The sequence below is a fragment of the Aythya ferina genome (assembly GCF_964211825.1).
Source record: "Aythya ferina genome assembly, chromosome: 1".
NCBI lineage: Eukaryota > Metazoa > Chordata > Aves > Anseriformes > Anatidae > Aythya > Aythya ferina.
Genome location: NC_140296.1, coordinates 177,909,333 through 177,932,006, shown reverse-complemented (window position 1 = coordinate 177,932,006; position 22,674 = coordinate 177,909,333). Strand labels below are relative to the sequence as shown.

Below are 22,674 nucleotides of genomic sequence, written 5' to 3'. Positions count from 1 at the left end.
TAAGTGTTAGCATTGTTACCTCTCAGTTAAAAAGAGACATGGTCTAATCCTGAAATGTATGCATTAAAAAAATCCTTTAACCAAAATATGTAGACACCTTTCTATACTCTCTTATAGTTTCTTTCAAACAAGTAAAGCTTATTCTTAGAATCACAGAATCATTAAAGTTGGAAAAGACCTCCAAGATCATCTAGTCCAACCATCACCCTACCACCAATGTCACCCACTAAACCATGTCCCTAGGCATCAAGTCCAACCTTTACTTGCATCATCATGTCATCCAACAGCCCTGCTGTTGTATCATGTTCTAAATGTTGCCATCTTGAGTTTTAAGGAACTGTGTGAGTAACTGTTCTGCAGTGATGCATCATTTGGAACATATATACAAAACCTATATTTGGATTTTGAGACAGAATTATCTCAGAACACTACACCATACAACTCTAATACATTTCAGTACATATATTTATGGTTTTTGTCTGCAACAAATGCCTATTAGGAATAGATAGTAGACTATTACTGAGAGAATCTACATCAAATGGTTAGACTGTTCTAAACAAATTTGTGTTGCAGTAGGCACCACTGTTATAAAGATCTGTATTGTTTCCACAGTTTTCCACAATTTTCCCTTGATATTTGTCTCTTCATAACCCCAGTAATGTGTGGCGCTGTTCTTGCTTTCTTAAGGTAAGGGGCTGGAAGTGCTTCTCTCAAATGGCAGTTCGTGTTTCAAACCTGTTTTGGAGATGCACTTGTCATGGAAATATGAAGTCTTAAGTTTTAAAGGCCAAGGTAACAATGCTAAGTTTGAATTAACTGAGTTAACTGAGTTAATCTTTCTATGCTTCTTACAGATGTTCTGTGTCAACAAGACATGCAGTATCAACACATTTCAGAATCTGTCAGTACTGTCCAAAATATACAGAATAATATGTGAACCACATATTTATGAGATTCAGTCCAAGATCCAGTAGAAATTCTTAAAAGTTTTGTTAATGCTGCTGCATATCCTGCATTTATTCCTCCCAGGTTTTCATGCTGCTAGCACTGATTACATTTCCAACCACTGAAAAGTAAAGAAAGTATGTTTTCTTCCGTTTTAGTTTCTTACGCAAGCCTATATCATCAATACTCCTAGCATGAATTTTATTTGCTAACCTCCTGACTGTTTTCTTGGAGGGGAATTTCATCCTTTTTTCGAAGAAATGTTCAGAAAAATAAAGCTTTTTTAAAAACAATATGTGGATCGACAGACTAGAGAAACATTAAGCTGGTATAAACATGTTGACACTTATCAAAACTGTAGAATTCACCTAGTTCTAACATGGATTCAATCTGAAAAAAAAAATAAAGATATGAAATTGATAACTTATTTGAACTTTTGCCTCATGGAGGATAGCGAGGAAGGCATCTTCAGAGTGTGTGACAAGTGTATGGAAAGTTTAATTCATCCTTTTCCCCTCCCTTCTTGCTTCTGCTGCCAGTCTCTCCCTTTTCTTGCAATATTCTGAGCAGTGTATCATTTAGTTGGAGAAAAAGGTGACAGCGACCTTCTGCAGGGAACTGTCACACAGGATTGGGTTTGACAGGCTGGGTGGGCAAGGGCTGTTTTTTCTGCTGCCTGAGAGGGAAGAATACATTTTGGGTGGAATAACCAGTAGGGACGGTAGTGTAGGAAGAGAAGCATTGCTGGGGAGCTGGGGAGCAAGTGTGCAGACCAGACCCTCAGGCTGTGTGTACACATTGGCCTTCACAGAGCAGGGGAACACTATCTAAGAAGCTTGTAAACTGCTTTGTGTGAAGGGAAAATCATCTGTAAGTACAGATATTTTACTAATTCATGCTGTTCACTGTTGTAGACATGTCTGGTTTCTCTCATCTTTCCTTTTATTTTTTTTAAGTAAATAATAAATATGTTTATCATCATACAAGAGAGGAAGTGTCTTGGCAGGCCAGAATTCTGAAAATCTTGTGGCAAAAACCAGCCTAGGACACCATTTTATTCGTGGCAAACTTTTCAGAGTTCTTTCATGTCTGCTCAGCTGATCAAAGTCTCTTAAAGCAATATCCTCAGTTACTGTTCAGGGTCCCTTCTTCTATCTGTGAAAGCACACAAGTAGAGGATAATGCAATTAGTATCAAATGGAGCACGATGCTTGATGACCTGCTGACATAGTAGATCAGCTTTTGACAAAGAGTATCATGTGGAAATATACTCCCTATTAAATTTCTCATTGCTGCTCTTTGCCAAATCCTCATAAGCAGGTCACAAGTCCCATTATTACAAGGATTTCTCTCACAGTAGCCAAGCTATGGTTAATTCAGCCTGACTTCATCTGCAGAGTGGACTCCTGCAGTTAATTGTGGGCATTTTTCCTGAAAGGCTCTCTAAGCAAAAAGCAGAAGTTGTGAAGGAAAAAAAAAAAAAAAAGTTAGAGTTTGCAGCCATGTCCAGTTGTTCTAGTGCTGCTTTTTTTTTTTTTTTTTTTTTTTTTTTTTTAGCAAATTATGTTAAAACATTCTTCTTCAAGAGCCAATCAGCTAATTCATCCCACTTTAATTATTACCTTCTGTGCCTTGACAATAATGGAAAAAACATTTATATAGTATGTGGCAATATTTTACAAAAGTAGTTAAAAATAATTCCAAATTCAAGACTTATATTGGCCTCTGTAGATATCTTCTAAATTGTTTTTATTTTTCTTTGAATTTATGTTGAACTGATTCTCTATTCTTTTTTTTTTTTTTTGATTTCTCAACAGAACAAGCTAAATTAGAATGTAAGAATTCAAAGCTATAAACAGTTTGTCTTTTCTATCTGTTGTTAAAAGTAGCAGTAGAAGTTCATTTAGCTTCCAGAAATTATTTTGCTGCTGATCTTAGCAAAGATCAGCTTGATCTCTTATTTCTTAATCCACAAGACATTTGATGTTTCTTTTACTAAAGATGTGTGTTACAAGTATATGATTTTAAGAGTATACATTTTGTTGTTATTGGTCTTCCCTTTATCTCACTGCTAATATTTTATTTGCTGTCCTGTGTTTTTTTTTTTTTTTCTCAATCTATTCTAGATTCTTATAAAGTAGATGAAACAATATTTTAAAGAATTTTATCTTTAATCATTTCATATTGAGATGGTTAGAGTAAGGTGAAGTTTGGCTTCCATTGTAGTCAATGAGGAGAAAGATTCTCCTCCAAAAGGTGATTCATTCCACTTTAATTGTCTGTTATCTTCTGTGCCCTGACAATAACAGATTTAACTCCTCTGGAAGGCTTGGCCTCTTGACCATAGTAGAGGTTAAATGCAAGAAAGTATCAAGCTGTTCAGAAATATCAAGAACAAGATTTTCTCAGCAGGTGCTTGAAGTGGCATTTAGGAAAATGTAAAAAGCAATGTGCTTCTTCTCATTTTTAGGTGATTGAAAAAAGTAGACAAAAACTTAGGATTCTTCAGAATCACAAGATAGTTTCCTCTCTAAATTAAATAAATTATGTCTATCTAGTTACCCATATGGCAATCTGAGAATGATTTTCAAACATTTTATTACATTTTGTAGTTTTTTATGTCTTTCTCTGTTGTCTTTTTCAGCAGAAATGTCATGTTTTATTTCTAATCAGAGTAGAATATGTGAGCAGCTATGATAATGATGAAATTTGTTTAAATTTGTTTCCTGCACTACAGCATAATGGTTAACAAAACTGAACATTTTACTGTTGTTGACTTAAGCGTAAAAGACCAGATATTCTCATAGATTGTAATGCCTTCCTATTTGATAGACAGAAATTGGTGTGTATGCTTTCAAAAGCAAATGTTAAAGTATAGAGTTTTTCAACCCTTTGGAAAAGGTGAAGATAAGGTGAAATGGCCAGTTAAAACAGCAAGTAATTAATTGAGTCTCTCTGTTAACAGGAAGAAGGTCAAGTGTACATAACTGTTGTGATTACACAGTCTGCATTACAAGCGGTTAAGTCATTTAATCTCAACGTGGTTAGACTGGAAGGCTATTAAGTGCGATTTTACTTCAAAATACTAGCTATACTTGTGAGTTACTATCTATTAAAATTTTCAGGGTGAATTGTCATACACTTTTGCAGTCTACCGATTATTTTTACTCTAATGCAATATTTTAATTATTTTCCAGGTTTTCATTTGCTTTATTTTTTGTTTTTCTTGCCTCACTTTAGCTAACACTGAAATCTTTAAAAGTTAATTTACTGTTTTACGGAGACACGTTTGATTTTTTATTTCTCTCTTTTGTCTTGACTTTGTCCTGTAAGCGGTTCTGAAAGTTTTTCAGATACGTAGTTTTGATTGCTGGATTCAAAAAGACCTGCTTAATTTTGTCACATGGCAACTGTAGATCTAGTTTCCACAGGGGAAAAGTCCAAAGTTATCCACTAAGAACCAGCTTATTTGTGATAACTTTTCAACATTGCTGTTGAAATGAAGAAAACCTTCTGCTACTGATGTCTCATTTGAAAATGAGGCTGCAGCTATACAGCATGCTGTAGATAGGCCAGGGAAAACTCAATTTCACTGAAAGTGTGCAGATCATAGAATTGTAGAATCATTCAGGCTGGAAAAGACCTCTACGGTCATCTAGTCCAACTTTTAACTTAGTACTGATAATTCCACCATTAAACCATGCTGCTAAGCACCATATCTACAAATTTACTGAAGACCTCCAGGGATGGTGACTCAACCACTTCCCTGGGCAGCTGATTCCAATGATGAACAACCCTTTCAGTAAAGAAGTTTGTCCTAATAATCCAACTAAAACAACCTGGTGCAACTTGAGGCCATTTTCCCTCATTTTATCACTTGGTGTTTGGGAGAAGAGCCCAATTCCCACCTCATTACAACTTCCTTAAACGTAATTGTAAAGTACAATAAGGTCTCCAATGAGCCTTTTCTTCTCCAACCTAAACAACCCCAGCTCCCTCAGCCACTCTTCATAAGATTTGCTCTCTAGACCTTTCGCCAGTTTTGTTGCCCTTTGGACATGTTCCAGCACCTTGATATCCTTCTTGTACTCAGGGGCCCAACACAGTATTCAAGGTGTGGCCTTACCAGAGCCAAAAAACAGGGTACAATCACTTCCCTAGTCCTTCTGACTACGCTATTTCTGAATCTTATTCTTTTCCTCCTGACTCCTAATTTATCTTAGAGATCTCTGCTAAATAGCATCTGGTACCAGGAGATGCATTATGGATGGATATTTACCATGAAATCTACTTTTTTTCCTGAATGTATTATCTTTGGAGAGATACTTTCCTGCTCTGTTGGAAGACTCAAGACTAAATCAAAATGTAGAGAGGAACTAAAGCTCTCTGTGGCATGGGGGACAGTGAGAAGGGAAGAGAAGTGTGAACATCCAAGAACTGCAGATCTTGAGGCAGTTGTTTATGTGTCCTACGTATTCCATGGCTATATGGCAAAGTGTATGAGTGCTTCACTGGGGCTTTAAGTTTTATGATATTCACATTGTTATTTCTCTGTAGAGTGTCCTTAAAATTCCCCATGAAGTTTCATGGATGGTTTGCTTTTGATGCTGTGAAGTTTAAAAATTAATAAAAGTAAACTTTCCAACAGTACATGCTTGCAATCTAAAATTGTTACAAAACACTACTTTGTGTAAAAAAAAAATAAAATATAATATTTTTTGGCAGTGAGTGCTTTTTAACAGAGGTTTGACTAATAAATGCTAATACAATGTGGAGTTAAATTAAGAATTACAGGACATTATTAGAAATATAATTTTCCTTGTATTTTTAATTATATCATTGTACATATTTTCCAGTGGAGCTGCTGAGCAAATCAAGCATCACAAGAACTTATGCTTAACCAGTTGCTGCAACTGCTGTCTTGAAGTACTTATTTTGTAAATTATGGATGAAAAATGGTAAATGTACAAAATGGCTCACAGTAGAGGGAATTCAAGAACAATTGAAGAATGTTTTCCATTGATGTCATTACCTGTTAACATTGTGAAACTTGTGCTTGATTTCTGTATAATATTTCACAGAATCACAGAATTTCTAGGTTGGAAGAGACCTCAAGATCATCGAGTCCAACCTCTGACCTAACACTAACAGTCCCCACTAAACCATATCCCTAAGCTAACCCTATTTCAGTTTGAAAAAAATCCTAAACTGTGTAGGTTCCTTTAAAGTTACTCTTTAAGGTCAAAAGGTGCAAACATTGCTGGCAGGCAAGCATGGACTCAAACATGTTTTTTATAGTGTGGAATACTATTTGGAAAATGCCTCTTCGGCAGCTGAAGGGAAAGAAAGACAAAGGGGAAATGCAAATAATTTCAAAATTTGCAATACATTTTCAGTATTTAAAGCAAACAAAGAAGGGCCTTAAGAAAGTCTTATCTGAACAAAATGATCACAAGGCTTATTCTTACTCTATCAGTAGAAACTAAAATATGGTTAAGGTTAGTCAATTCAGAAATAGGATTTGTCAAGCAAACCTGGATGCTCTTACCAATAAAATTACAAAATGATTAGGTAAAGGCAATTTTGGTGATAGCAATAATATAGAATACATGTTTTCATTAAGAATATTTTTTACTACCGCATAATATCCTGATGTAGAAGCTTGCCTGTTATGTAATAAATGTAGGCCATAGTAGACATTGTAAATTGGTTTAGTTCAACTGTGAAGATGCCTTTCTATCAGATGGCTTTGTGATCCAAAGTCAAGTACCATTTTTTTTTGTCAGTTATCTTCATAATCATTGGTTAAGCCTGCAAAGAACATAGGGATAGACAGGGCAGTAAATAAAGCTTCCCAGTTGTTATAGCATGTCCTGAATCACCTGGTTACTATCCCAATAGATACAGAATTCTGTTAGAATAGAATAGAATTAGCTTTACAGAATGTGAAGTACAAGTAGTAATCAAAACTTACTGGTTGACTATTTTAGCAAGCAGTTTACTCAGAGAAGAGCTTAGATGTTACTTTTTGTATCCTTTCAACATCAGCTCCTACTATGAAAAACATGAGCTTATTGCCTGAATATATGAAATTAATGGAAAATAAAATAAAAAGAGTTTTTGCATTAAGCCAACATGATAATGCTAGATTACTCTCCTAAATTCATTATTTAGTAGTAAACCCAGCTGAATCTTCTCATGTTTATGTGCCATGAAGAAATTGTAAAAGTTGGAGACAGTTTGAAGTCTGGTCATGAAAATGATACTGGAATTCGAAAACTAACTGTATGCTAAGGAGTTTAAGGAGCTGATGTATCCAAGAGAAATCTAAGAAAATTGTTGTGCCTAAATCTTTCTGCATGAAGATGAAACAAAACATTGAGGGTTTTTCTGCCTCAGAGGAGAAGGCATGAAATTGAAATTGAAGTTGGATAAATTCTATTTTGAATGCAGATGCGATTTCCTAATAGCAAGGATAATTAAACTTTGAAGTAATTTATCTGGATGATAGACTCATTGTCATTCAGAATGTTTGAGATGATACTATAACCTTCTATATAATGCTTTATGGTAGAATTAGGTACTGTTCAAGAAGACAAGCAAAAAGGGATCCATAGGCATTAATTAAGATGATCAGTATGATCTCTTTTGGCATGCAGAACCTGCATATTGTTGTTTTTCAAGGTATCAAAATAATGATTCTTCATATATTTAATGGAACCAAAGGCTCTGCATAGTTACAAGTACAAAATAGCATATGTTGGAAGGCACCACAGTTGATCATTTAGGCCTACCAACCACTCAAAGCAAGGTCTGCTATGAAGTTAGGTCAGACTTCTCAGAGCCTTGTCCAGTCAAGCTCTGAGCATCTTTGAGTTTCTCAGCCTATCTGTGAAGCCTGTACTGCTGCTTAACCACATGCAGTGTGATTTTTTTATTATTATTATTTATTTTTATTTTTTTCTGGTGTCCATCTGGATTTTCCCTTGCTGCAACTCATGCTGTTTCCTTTCCTCTTTCTGCTGTGCACTTCTCAGAAAAGTCTGACTCTTTTCTTTCTAATCACCAATCAGATAGTTGAGAGCAGCAATTAAACCTTTTTCTTCATCTCTCATCTGCACAAACTCAGTTCCATAAGCCACTGCTGTTACATTACTCTTCTTTTATCATTTTTTTGGTGGCCCTTCACTATATCCAGTTTGTAAATATCTGCTCTGGTGGGTCCATACGGAGCACAGATACTGTCCCTGATTACTGGAAGCATCTAATGCAGCAATTGTACGTAATAGAATATGGCAGCAGAAATGACAGCAAAAAAAAAGAAATAAGTGCGGTCATTTTTTTTCCCCCGTTAGTATATTGTGCTATTTTCCACAGTGTAAAAATTGTCTTAGAATCTGTGATATTATTAGTTAAATATTATGTTTCTTGTTATATTCAGTATCTGCTGGAACTAGAAAGATATAAAATATTAACAGAAGAGGTAAAAAAAAAAATAAGAAGTTTAAGTCAAAGTATTAACTGTGATCTTTCTCTGCATAAAGAATTATGGAATTAAAACAAAATTTATGGATTGGGAAAAAGTGAATTGAATGTATTAAAAATGTTTTGATTTAGAAAATATGTGCATATATTAGATAAATTTGTATTCTTATACAACTTTTATAAATAGATCTGCTGGTTCTGTTTTATCCTAGCTATAGTACTAGGAGTGATGTAAGAATGGATATTGCTACATATTTCTCAGGAGCTTAAGCGTCAGCTACTATGTTGGCAATGGGAAGCTCCTTCACTGACCAAGGGCACAGATCTTGTTTTGATGACAAACAACTTTATCTAGTGTATGATTCAGCCAAGTAGAACACCCTGTTTGTCTTATTAAGCAAAGCTAGCAAATAAAGATGAGATAGCTACTACCTCTGTTTTTACTCTTCCTCCAAGCATGGTTTAAAAATAAATCCACCAAAATTGTACTTTGAATTGTACCCAATTCTGTAGGTATATTAGTGCCATTTATTTTGGGCTCCAACTACATTTTATTTACTGCTCTGGCTATTTTCCGGGTCCCCAGAAGGCTCAAGAAGGAGATAAACAACTAATTTTTCATCCTGCAGCACTTTTGGAAATGCCCAGAAGTGTAAACTGTAACCGTATTGGAATTTTCAAATTAGACAGGAATAAATTTTGGGAAATGAAGAGGTCATTGAATGGATGGCTTTGAATCACAGCTTTAGATTAAGATCTCAAATGTTCCCCCTTCATCCCATTTTCTGGAATTGAAACCTTATTACCTAGCATTAATGACGTAAATCAAAGCGGAAATGATGTTTGTGAAGGAGATGGCCTCCATTATTTTAGTCTTTTCATGCTATAACAAAACAGTGTTCATTGTTTCAGTCACTTCCATATAAATGGTAATCAAATCACATAAATCTCAATTTGAAGTAAACTGAATAATCTGAAGGCAAACTTCTATCTGCTGCCTAAACATCTTCCTTTGATCTCATAGAAAAATAAAACCACGTGCTATCAGTGCTATGTATATATATGCATGTAAATAGATTCATTTAAGCACAACACAAACTTCAGGCACCTTTCACTTCAACTTTTTAATAAATACCTTTCAATGACCTGTTTTGTAAAATGCTCACAGTATCAAAATTCGAAGAATTTTCAAAAGTGAGCACAAAAACTGAACAGGTGGAGTAAGATAATGGATAGGTAAAATTAAACTTCTAGATCATCAAAGTATTTAATTCAAGCTGTTTAAAACATATTAGCTGCTTTTTTCACGATAAGTTCACGGTATAACATCTTTTCCTAGGACATGCACCTAGAAACTTTGAGTGCTCACTCAAGGAAGAAAGTAATGAAGTAGTATTTATTTAGTTAAATTTTGTAGCTATTCAAGTCAAATTTTAGTCTTCTGATTATAGCTATTGTGCTAATATGAGTTGAAAAGTATAATTGCTTTTGGCGTGTCTGCTGTGTGTCTGAGCATCAAATGTTGTGTTTGAACATTATTTGGAATCAGTGGATTCCATTTTTATGTATTACAGAGACAGCATGCTTGGCAGGGAATTATATCATATAGTATTTGGGTACACATGTTCATATATCCCTGTGGGGAGTAGAAATAAATTAACTGTTTTCCTTCACTTATTTTTCTGGGATCTTAGGGTATAGCCCAAAGAGTGCTTCCTCTAGAAAAGCCTGTAGAAACTTCAGTTCTAAGCTCTTTAACATGACTTACTGTGGGCACTTTTGAGAAGAATATAGTTAGACAATATAGTTAGACAAATCAAAGGGTTAAGTAACACATAGAAAAAGTGGAATTGCTATGTTAATTTAATTATAGATCAAATTTTAATTAGCTAACGGAGCAGTTATATAAAATTGTACTAAGCAATATCCATTAGAGTAAGTAAATAATCCAAATGATGGAAGGAGAAAAGTTCTGAAGTAATACTGTGACTGAAGCACTCAGATAGTCAATCAGGAAAGCAAGCCTTCAGAGAGTCATCAGCCTTCCTCCAGTTGCTTTTCCAGGTAAATGTGTTCTGTAGTACTGCTGTCCTCTGTTGTATGTTCCCCAGGACAAGAATGAACATAGAAGAATGCATGCTTGTATAAACTGATGTATGTGTACTTGTTCATGTGCGTATGTATGTATATATTTAAGTTTTTTTTATAGGAGTGTATGTTTAAATAAAAACATAATCAATGTTTCAGTTTTAGTGGGGTAGAGGTAATAACTCTAAAAGGTTGTCAGTACTTTCCTGAAATAGTGCAAGGCCTTACTTTCTAACAGAGAAGCAACTGTTATACCCCTCCTCAATAAACTACCTCTTCTTATAAACTTGTCAATTATCAGTTTATTTCAGACTGTGATTTTGGGGATGTACCACTTTAAAAACCTAGCTGTAGCTGTCTCACTAGTCTTCCTTTTCTCAATATTTTCTTTCCATGATGATATGCAGTATCTTTAGCTCTGAAATTATTTTATTTATTTATTTATTTATTCAGTAATAAGGAAAATGAGCTCTTTATAGCTCTACTTCTAAAGCATATCTTTTAACTTTTGAATCTAATGTGTGTGTAAGCAGGAGAAGGTTCCTATGTATTCTCTGTATTCTTTTTTTTTTTTTTTTCATCAGTATCAGTTGGAGAGATAAAAGTGCCAGAATACTGTGTAGGCTGGAGATTAGAATATGTATCTTAAAGTACTTGCTGATGATGTATAAGAAATTTGAATCTGCCCTAATTGCTGGGGTGATCCACCTTCTTTTCTACTTAACCTAACTCGCTTATTTCCTTTTCAAAAAAGTTGCCCAACATGACAGGCTTTAATCCAAAGTTAATGATGTCCTGATGGCAAAGGCATTTGTTTTTCTTCTTTTACTGTACTAGAATTGCTCATTAATTTTTAATGAAAGCTGTGTGTAGATGATGGCTCTACAGCTGAAAGAGTAAGGAAAACATACAGGTTTAGGATATGCATCTAGGTTTAGGAGAAGGTTAAGACTACTGCTAGAGATTAATTACGTCAGTTTGCCTATACTGAATTGCTAAGGCTGCATCTGAAGAACTGAATACAAATAGATACCACATGTCTAATGTTCCCTTGGTATTTATTTTTTACCTTAAAGCTCTGAATCTGGATTTTGATGTCATGATTCATGACTTTGTGAATGAGGCTGGGATTTCTGCATTGCACTGTGCATAAACTTACTTTTAGGAACAAATTAAAAATTGTTGCTAAGGCAGAGTGAAATGTCCCATCAACAAATGGTGCTTCAGACAGAAAAGATGTTCCTTTGTTCCATTATTTGTAGCCAGCCATCAGGTGATCTGTAGGTGAAGTTTAAAGAATTGTTTTGACAGATAAAAATTTAAAATATTTATCTGTCTTGGATGCTATGGAAATCATTGCTTTCTTTTTGTATTACAGTGTTTGTTCTCCTGAGGTGCTTGAAAAAAAAAAATAGTTCGGCTTAAATAGAAGTTGTTAACAATGAATTATCATCAAACTTGAGAGACACAGTGCTAGACTTGCCTGTTCTACTTTTCTTCACAAAAAAAAAAAAAAAAGGAAAAGTGATTATAAGTGGAGTAGAATTCAATATGTATTTAGCAAGTGGATTTATTTTTCAGAGATGTTTTTCCTAGTGCATTCCCAATGTGTTGCTACCTGCTACTTAAGCATTAGTATGTAATGTACTTGAGATTTTCATAATCATCCTGACTGTTTCTATTTGCTCTATTGTCCCTAATTCACACATGGTTTTATGTAAACGAGAAAGTATATTTACTAGGGAAAATACAGACTTAACATTTTTAGAGAATGATTTAGAAAATGGTCAAAACATGCCCAAACTGACTCCTCTGTGAAACATAAGATTTGGATCTGGCTGTTAAGTGTAGGGATGGTTGTTATTAATTCATATTAATGATATTTATATCTTCTGAATGCCATCTTCAGGAGAAAAATATTAATTGTGTGTTAGAAATCTCATCTGTTCCCACACAATGTTGTTTGAAATGAACTTGCCTGAATGTGACCTTTTATGTAAGGAGAATGAAAAAACAGTGTAATTTAGGAGCAGTACAAAGAAGTAGATCAACAGTTTCTTTCATTTTTTCATCTATTTCCTTCTGTTTTGAACAAACCTAATTTTCAAAGATTATTTTTTCTTATCTCATGCAGATATTAGTGAGAGAGGAGTACTAAACAATTACTGGTTGTTTCTTTCTTTCCCCACTTTTTTGTTTACTTTTATCTATAGCTGAATATGGTGAAATTTCAAAGACAGATATTGCCATTGTCTGCATGTTATTGTGATTTCCATAATCAATGAAATCCCACTGTTAAACTAAGCACCTTTCAGGAAGGCATCAATATCCATCATTTCAGAACTAATCTCTGTCACCTCCTGTTTATTTAATGTGGCTCCTGAACAAAGCATTCTGATCTCCTGTTGAAAATCCTTGATTGTGAGCCTGTTGTGAGCCTGCCACCATTTCTTTGCCATTTTCATTACTTTGAATCAAAATGTTAATATAAAGTTTATGTTAAATTCTGGCTTCAAATATTATAAATATTCATGAGTTACAATAACTATCTACAAGGAATTCCTTGAAGTTTTTTTGATAAATTATGTGTTTTGGCTAAGTATGTCATCAGTAGCAGAAAAGTACCCATACTTTAGAACAAATACTCAGAGAGATGTTCCTCAAAGGTGTGGGGTGTGTTTTGGTGTTTTTTTGTTTGTTTGTTTGTTTCAGAATGAAGGCAAAATAAGGGAGATGTTAGTACTTTCACTACAATATATACACTAATTAAGTGTATATATTGTAGTATATACACTAATTAAGTGTATATATTGTAGTGTAAATAGTGTAATATATACACTAATTAAGTGTAAATGCTAATATGGGACATTTCAAAGAACCTTTGAAAGTAAAGTGTTATAACAGGACAGAATTTTGAAAGAGTGAACCTTAAATTTGTTTTCATTCAGTCTTTATCAAATGCACAATTCGTCACAAACACTATGTATTATTTCCATTAGTTAAATTTTTACAGGAAAATGCTAAATCTGAGTCTAAGTGTATAAATGATAATTAGCAAAGAAATATTTTTTGCAAGTATTTTAAATGTAGAATAGCATGTAATAATAAAACATTCTTATTTAGGCTGCCCTCTAATTTAGAATGAGAGAAGGCCAATGCCTGAGTGTGCACTGAAACCCACTAGGAAACAGCACGAGAAAGTGGTGTGGATCCTCCAGATATTTGAATCATATAAACATCTAAAACCTGATTAATTCTGCCCCAAACTAAAACGTAAAAATATTACAAAAATGTGTATTCTCAGCCTGAGATGAAAGAGGAGAGTAAACTGGAATATAGAGCTCTTTCGGTAAAATTCATACTAAATAAAATCTTACTGTAAATTTTTCACAAAAATTACTTGAAAGTTCCAGTGCTGACTAGGGAATCAAAGTATGGTCCTTATTCATATTCACTGTTCCACACTGCTTTGTGAAAATAGAGTTTTCAGGTTTGCTAAACTGTAAAGTGAAAGTATCAGATCTTTTGAAATTCAAAATTATGCTCCTTTAATTTGATTTCATTACATTGAAATATAAGTATATTGAAAATATATTGACACAAAAGTAAAACTTTTGAAACATTTGGAATACTTTTTGAATTCAAATTGAAAAAAAAATAAATCTTTTTAATTCACTTCAAACAATTTTTCTTTTTAGCTTTTGGAAGTGAAAGTGAACTGAAAATACCTGTAGTCTTGAAGTCACTACAAGCAAGTTTTTTAAACTCGACTTTGCTTTTTAAGAAAATGTAGTCTTAGTCTACTACCTCTTGAGCAGAGGTGAGCTGAAATTTACATTGTAAAGATGGTATGGCCAATGTTTTCAGGCACAAAACCTGTAACGTACAGGTTTGTTTTTGCATTGCTAGCAGGCTGTACTTGGAGTCTAATACAAAGAACCCAAGCATCTGCAGAAAATCAAAAAATTCACTGCCTTTTTTGATACAAGCAGCAAAAAAAAAAAATATATATATATATTTAAAAAAAAAAAAAAAACATAAAAACGCTCTACTAAGTTTACATAGTTAAATCATTAAAAGTTAAAAATGAAAGAAAATGAGGTAAAGTATGTAGGAAAGAAAGTCCTTGGTGCACATGGGTCTACGTTAGTCTATCATTAAACTGAAATAGAATAACACTTTTAGTAGTCCAATCTCTTAATATACATTCAGAAAGCTGGACTATTCAGACTGGGCATGCAACTTCAACTTCGTTTTTTGTAATACTATATAATGCATGATCCACTCAATATGATATATTCATATATTTCATAACTTGAAGTGAAAGCTTGGTATTATGTTAAGAATCCTTTATAATTGCAGAAAATTTTACTTGTCTTTTTAAACCCTCCACAATTCCCTAAGCAAGGTTTAACTAAATTAGTGATAAATATCAATATAACATAGGGATTTTTTTTTCCCCAAAGTGAATGAATAACATTTATGTTTAAACACAATATGATGCTACAGTTCCACAGAGAATTAGGGTTTTAACATATGAATCTGTTTGCAAAGGTATCCTCTTTATCAATAGTGGGACATTTTATTTCTAATGCCGTGAAGTATATTTTTCATGATAAAAGGTATGTTGATTATTGTAGTGTTCGTATGCAGGTCATTTTTCAGCATCTGCTCTTCAATGATGGTTTGCAATGAGAATGATTACAGTAGCTTCACTTCAGGATGGAACATCATGATTGATGCTATATCAAGGAGAACTTGGAATCTCCTAATGACTTTAATAGTGTCTATTTCTTTGTGGAATTTCTTTTCATTTTCTTAAAACAACGGGAACATTACTGATTGTATAACCTTATCCCCTGTCTCAGGTCTCCTAGAAACCCTGAACAGAAGATCATTAAACGAGTGATTGCTCTTGAAGGAGACATTATCAAGTAAGTATTTTAAGCCTTAGTCTCTGAGTCTTTATAGGAATAGTGCAGCTTTTCAGTGGATTTTAAATCAGTATCCTAGACAACGAGAACTTTCTAGTATTTTCTTTCTATCTGTCCTTAACAGGGTGTCAGTGTTGTACCTGGCTCCTTTTTAATGAGAGGAGAAATGCTACACAAAGCTACTCACTCTCTCATGAAAGGTACATGTGTGCAAATAATGCTTGTTTCTTAGAATATCACATACACAGGCAGGTAATCATACATCTTTTTTTTTTATTAAATAAGATTATAGGGCTCTGATTTTTTAGTTAGAGAGTCCAGCTGCTGTTTCATACTATGACTGGCAAATTAAGATCAGATATTCTGAGTGTTTTTTTTTTTTTTTTTTTTTTTGTTGTTGTTGTTGTTGTTTTTTTTTTTTTTTTTTTTTTTTGGGTAGAGGTGGGTCCTTTTTTTCTTTTTCTTCCTTTATTTTTGAGACAAAGAACCCTCACAGATGACTGCTTTTCCTGCAGTCTGTAGGAATCTGTGGGGAATATGGTGGGACTGGTTTGGAGTAAATTATTCTATCAGAAAAAGAATTGTAGAAAGAGTAGACTCTTGAGTACCCCAGGACTTAGTTTACTCTGACAGATAGCCCTTCCTGCTGGGGCAGATTGGAAATAAATTACTAGTAGATGTAAAACAAAAGTTTTTGTGGAAACAGTATCATTTTGATGAAAACACTTATTTGAAAGGGTTTCTTTTTCCCAGGTATAGAACAGAATAGAGCATAGAGCTGGGATGGTAAATCCCTAGTTTCCCACACTAAGATATGAATGACCCTGGGAGCTCTTAGACAATATGGGACTGAGACTCAATTCATTTGGATAATGATTCTGGTGTAGTGAATATTTAAGAAGTACTTGGCAGCTGCAATTCAAATCAAGAATTTGAGTGTGGTCTCAATGAGCCCTAGTTAATGGCAGCACTGACGGGCTATTTACCACTGTGGGGTATGTCTGTGCTTTTTTTTTTTTTTTTTTCTTTTTTTTCCTTTTGCAGTCCATATCACTTTTGTTTTACTAATAAATTCCCAAACATCTCAGTTTGAGAAAGAAATTCTGATATTTCTGTCGAAGCAAAAGGCTGAAATAATAAATGCTAAGAAAAGATTTTAATGTTCAAAAACTATGGTTATCTTAAGCTAAGAATAGCTATCACTTTAAAGAAAATGTAGTAATAGCATATGTTACCAAGTCAAAACCTATATCTGAGTAAACCTATATCCTAAATAAAGTACTCATTCCTTGATATCGTTGATATTACTGCTGAATGGTAAGACTGATATTCATAATTCAGTATTCCTCATTAAATTCTGTAGCAATGTCAGAAAAAGACTGCAATAGAAAGTAATTTCAAGTGTTACTTTTCAATATTCTATATTATGAACATTATTTATCTGTATTTTTGAAATGCAATGGAATTTTTGATAATATGAAAGATGTTTAATAACATTAAATGTTCAAATTGTAGGAAATTAATTATGCTGTACATTCAAATGCCTTAAAACTTTGAACTATTTGTTAACTTCTGTGGGTGTTCTTGGCCAAGTGGACAAAGGTGTTGGAGCATAATAGCTGTGAGAGTGTGTGAAGAATACTGACAAGCCTGTAGGTTAGTATATCACATGTGGGTATAGAAGACTGACTGATGATTCTCATTTGCCTTTGTAAAAATAGGTTAGGTTAATTTATTGTTAGAAACATTAATGCCAGTAATTCAAATGTACTTTTTTTTTTTCTTTTTTTTTTTCTTTTTCTATTTGATCACATGGAAATTGTCTTAGAGTCTTTTGCTTAATCTGTAGAAACTTGTTTTTAGACAAAGCATACGTTACTGGGCCATTACAACTTCTAAGTTTATTTTTCATGCCATTGTCCCTTAATTGAGTGTATGTGTAGACAATGTAAATAATACTTTTTGTAGGACTAGGTAAAGCAAAAGCTTAGATAATAAAACAACAAACTGGCAAAATTTTTCTAAAATAAATATTATTTTTGTAGTGAAACCACAAGCAGGCATCTGACTAGGATATTTCTTACTAAAACAGATGACTGGTTATGCTAAGAAACAAACTTTTTGACTAGGATTTTGATAGGATTTTGATAGGATTTTGATTCCTATTTGATATATCTGAAGACAGTCTTTAATACAAACCCAAAAGTGTTGCTGTTGATGATGAAGATTTTATGTCTATATATTATATATATTAAATTAATCCAGATCAACATAAAAATGATTCTCTTAATAAAATTGAGAGTTTCTGAATGTGTGCAGAGAAGTGTGCAAAGTAGACCTGAAAGTATTAAAATAAGACTCTTATCTATTGTTCTGACTCCTTTTTAGTATGGGTGAAAAGTGATGCGGAACTGATATAAGCTGCTAGAGGAACATTTGAAAATCCTTGCTCTTAATGTCTGAGGTGGAATATATATGCCTATACACTAAACAAACAAACAACAAACAAACAAACAACACAAATCAACATGTAGTTAGGCCTCTTGCTGCTCCAGTGATCAATCAGAATTTCTTCTTGCCAAGAAAACATCCTCTCCCACTGCAGAGGGGTTATTTCATTTCCCACGTACAGAAAAGTGAGAATCATGAATCACATATAGTGGGGTTCATGTACTTATGAAGCTACTTGCAGGTATAGCAGTTTTGCAGAGAGGTGGTGGTTATATAAAGAACACAAATAAATGAAGGTTTACAAGAAGTAAAACAATATTAAAATTTGGATTAAACGAGTAACATGTAAAATTAAGTCCATTCAGCAACTTGCTGAACTAATTTTTCTTCTGTCTATCACAGTTGCCCAGGTCTGCAATAGCTTGCTGTGCTAATTCTCATTCTTACGTGTCATTGTTTGTTTCTTAACACCATAGCTGATTTAGGAATTACTGGTGAGCCAGTAGAAAATGCAATTTTAAAAACTTTTGTCCAAGGATATTGTTAAGCTATGAGGAGACAATGTTTTAGTACTGAATGGTTCAGCAAAACAATGTTGCATTTAAGTGTGGCATCTTGCAAAACTGCTCTGAAGAAGTGAATAAGGAGATATTTACTTCCTTTTTCTCACATTATGACAGTGCAGAAATATATCATTGTATTCCTGTTCTGTAGTTCTAAAACAAGCATCAGTAACTTTTCAAATTTTACTATGAGGTGCATCATTAAATTGCAGAAACCATTGCCACAGAATATTGGGAAAGAAAAAAAAATATATAAATAAGTTTGAAATAGGAGTAGAAATTTCATAGGAATAAAGCCCATCTACAGCTGTGATCACAGTATAAATTCATGTACTCCTGTTGTCATGCAGAATGTTATATTTCTTCCAGGCAAAATCCCATACTGCATTAGGATATGACCAAAACCTGGTTATTCTGTCCACTTGTTGGAGTACCCTTTCAGATTCAAGCAAACCCCTTGCCCTATCACTACATGCTGTTGTAAAAAATCCTTCTCCAGCTTTCTTGTAGGTCCCTTTAAGGTACTGGAAGGCTGCTGTAAGATCTGTCCCAAGTATTCTCTTCTCAAGACGGAACAATTCAAACTCCCTCAGCCTGTCTTCATAGAAGAGGTGCTCCAGCTCTGTGATCATCTTTATGGCCCTCCACTGGACTTCTTATGTTGTGGGCCCCGGAACTGAATTAATTACTGCAGGTGTAAGAGAGCAGAGTAGAGGGGGAGAATCACCTCCCTTGACCTTCTGGCCACACTTCTTTTGATGCAGCCCAGGATATGGTTGGCTTTCTGGGTTGCAAGCATGCTTCGCCAATTCACGTTGAGTTTCTCATCAACAAACAGCCCAGGTCCTTCTCCTCAGAGTTGCTCTCAATCCATTCTCCATCCATCCTGAATTTGTGCTTGGTTTTGCCCCAAACGAGATGCAGGACCTTGCAACCTGGTTTCGCTGAACTTCATGAGGTCCATCTCTCGAGCCTCTCCAGGTCCCTCTTGATGGCATCCCTTCCCTCCAGTGTGTTGACTGCACCACACAGCTTGGTGTTATTGGCAAACTTGCTGAGGGTGCACTCAGTACCACTGTCCATGTCACTGATAAAGATGTTAAACAGGACCAGTCCCAATACAGACCACTGAGGAATACCACTTGTCGAATTTCTCCACTTGGACATAGACCACAGCTCTTTTGAGTGTGACCATCCAGCCAATTCCTTACCCACCAAGTAGTTCATCTGTCAAATCCATGTCTCTCCAATTTAGAGGGAAGGATGTCATGCAGAAAAGTGTCAAATGCTTTGCAGAAGTCCAGGTAGCTGATGTCAGTTCTTCTTCCCTTATCAACCACTGCTGTAAGGCCACAGAAGGCCACCAAATTTGTCAGACGCAATTAGCCCTTATTGAGGCCATGTTGACTGTCACCTTTAATAGATTAGCAATCACAGCTGATAATGATATATAGGCTTTATTTATGGCTATTCCCTTCCTCCTCAAAGTCCATTGTCTCTGTTGGGCTTGTCAGCACAGAATGTGGGGATCCACATTGACAAGGGTGCTGATGGTATCAACAGAAATGAGAGTAGTCAACTCAACAGGTTCACAGCACTGTCCTTGGAGACTACAAATTTTGGAACATCTTTCCTTTGGAGTGAGTAATTGTAGTCTTCATATTGTTCTGTCTTTGCAGTTCATGTATCTAAAGGAAGTAGTAACAGTCAAGCTTCTCCTTAGATGAAAAGCTCTTAGACATCCAAAATGTTTTTATTATGTGTCTGTATGCACGGAATGCATATCTCGTGATATCTATGCAGTTTATTTTGCACTACTTATAGTTAGATACTGATGGGACTCTTTTAAGTCAATGAAAGCTCTTGTTATTTTCCAGCGATACTGCTCTGTCATGACTCTTCATCATTGACTGTATCCTTGCAAATCTCTTAAATAGAGTTTCCATTGATTTTGATTCTGTTTCCATATGCAAAGTCCTTGCATGACTGGACCTCATTTCTTTAAATGCAATTGATGAGAATGAATATTGTTATAGTGACTTCAAGTTATAAAGGCAATACAACAAAACTGGAATGAAAATTTCCTATATCCATATTGAATTTCTGAGGTTCTGTAGATCTTTAGCCCCAATAATGAAGTTCAGCAAAGCTACATTTCTAAAATTTGGCATTATTCAGAACCACTACAAAATAGGGAGAGACGTTTTTGCTTTGCATTAGATTTTTGTTTGTCTAATATTTAGGGAAGATCCATGAAGAGAAAAAAGGTTAAGAACATAAAGTTGAATTTCAGGAAGAAATATATAAATACACTGTCTTTTGTCTTCAGAGAAAAGAGTTATACATTTTTTCAAAAATGCATTAAATAAAGAGAAAAAAAAGAAAAAATAAAATGCCAAAAATAATAATTTGCAGTTTTCTGGACTGTCTGTTAACCCTTTGTCTCCCCCCCCCAGCCATGGTATAAAGGTGATTATTAATATTATATTAATATTTACTCATTGTTCCATGTACTTAGGTCTTCATTCCTTAAATTATATCCATAATATTTATAATCAAGGTGGTGGAGTCACCTTCCCTGGGGGTGTTTAAGGAAAGGTAGGATGTGATACTTAGGGACATGGTTTAGTTGATAATAATGGTGGTAGGGAGAAGATTGGACTGGATGATCTTGGAGGTCTTTTCCAACCTTAATGATTCTATGATTCTATCTATAAAATAATATCTGTAACATTTTAAACATATTTTCCTCTTCAGAGTACAGACGGAAGCAATAAGATTGCTAAAAGGTTGTGTTTATCATCAGTGCCATTTCTTTCATATTTCTGTTGGTTGTATTTGTTTAAACTGAGTGAAGGCAAGGGAGTTTCCATGTAGCTGCTTTGTGACCTCTGGAACTCTTACATTCAAGGGAAGGAGGCAGTATAATATGATTCTCCAAGACTGTACAGAATTTGAAGGATTGGCTTATAGAAAACAAAACAAAACAGAAACAACATATCCTATTACCTCTGAAGTGAGGCCATTTGATTTGGGCAACACTGAGACAATAAAAGAAATACCATCAACACTAGTTTTCACAGCTACTATTCAGACTAAAATCAAAAGTACTAAAAAGTTGTAATAAAATATAATAAAGTAAATAAGATATAATAAAATGTAAATAAAATGTGCAATTGTGATGAAATAAGTAGTCAGCAACTCTCTGTTAGTGTGCATCTGAAGCAAGACACAAATGACAGCTGAATCTACAGGAGGGAGAGTTTTTTTTTAATGGTTTCTCCTCCCTCTGCTCCCCCCCTCCTTTTTGGGGGGAGTTTAATTAGGGAAGAAGCACTCTAAAATGCAAAAATCAGCATCTCTTTTAAGATGGCATAGCTGTGAACACCACGTGTAACGAGTCTCAGTAGTGTTCAAAGACTATTTTAATCTGCCATAGTAATAAACAGTGGGAAAGTTTTTTAAATGCTCTGTAGACAACTTGGAGTAACACTTGTCTTTGCTTTCAGTAAATCCCTGTAGTTATGCAGCCTATGGTTATTGTGAAGTATACTCCAGCATATGCATGAAATGTTTCTTCAGACACTTATTGCCAGCATTAGCTGTAGCTGTGTGAAGTACCATTCTATCTTGCACTAATATATATTACATGTATATTAATAAGAGAAAAGAGACAATCAAGCACTTTATGTCTTTATCATTGAAAACTACAAGGATGGAGAACAGAAATATTGGAGAAGAGCTGGAAAAAAGTGCCTTTTAAATAGCTAAGTCTATCTGGAAAGCGCTTGCATCAGCGCCTGAGAACATGCAGCTTCAGCTGGTTCATTCCACCACTGGTCAGTTGTGAAGTTCTCTGCAGTGTAAATATTCAGCAGAGTTATGGTCACCAATTTACTTCTCCTATCAGGCTTCCATTTGCTGGACACTGAGCAGAAACCAGTGTAAGAAAGGGTACTGTTAGGCAGTACTAAATACTGTTAGGCAGGTCTTTATTTTCTAGGAAATTATCTTTTAGAATGCTGAGGCATTTTGATGGGTTTTAAATGCAAGCATTCTGAATAGGGCTGTGACAGGAGCACAAATACTATTTTAAGAAAAGTACCATTGTATCATAGACAGACAATAGACAATAGACACATAGTACATAGCCTTCCAATGTCCAGTTTGGGACAGGAAATACATCAATAACCTGGAGTGAGTTCAGC

The 22,674-nt window shown here is 34.5% G+C and overlaps 1 protein-coding gene across 5 annotated transcripts in view; it reads left to right on the top strand.

The window, feature by feature from the left end:
- The window catches only part of IMMP2L (inner mitochondrial membrane peptidase subunit 2), a 457,221-nt gene that overhangs the window by 288,781 nt on the left and 145,766 nt on the right, over positions 1-22,674 (top strand). For 4 of the 5 annotated variants that reach the window (XM_084534684.1, XM_084534687.1, XM_084534685.1 and 1 more), the window contains exon 4: positions 15,387-15,452. The exons of the other annotated variant lie outside the window; for it this stretch is intronic. In XM_084534684.1, coding sequence (XP_084390810.1) covers positions 15,387-15,452 — 66 coding nt within the window. The remainder of the gene's footprint in view (positions 1-15,386; positions 15,453-22,674) is intronic. 5 annotated transcript variants of the gene reach the window in all.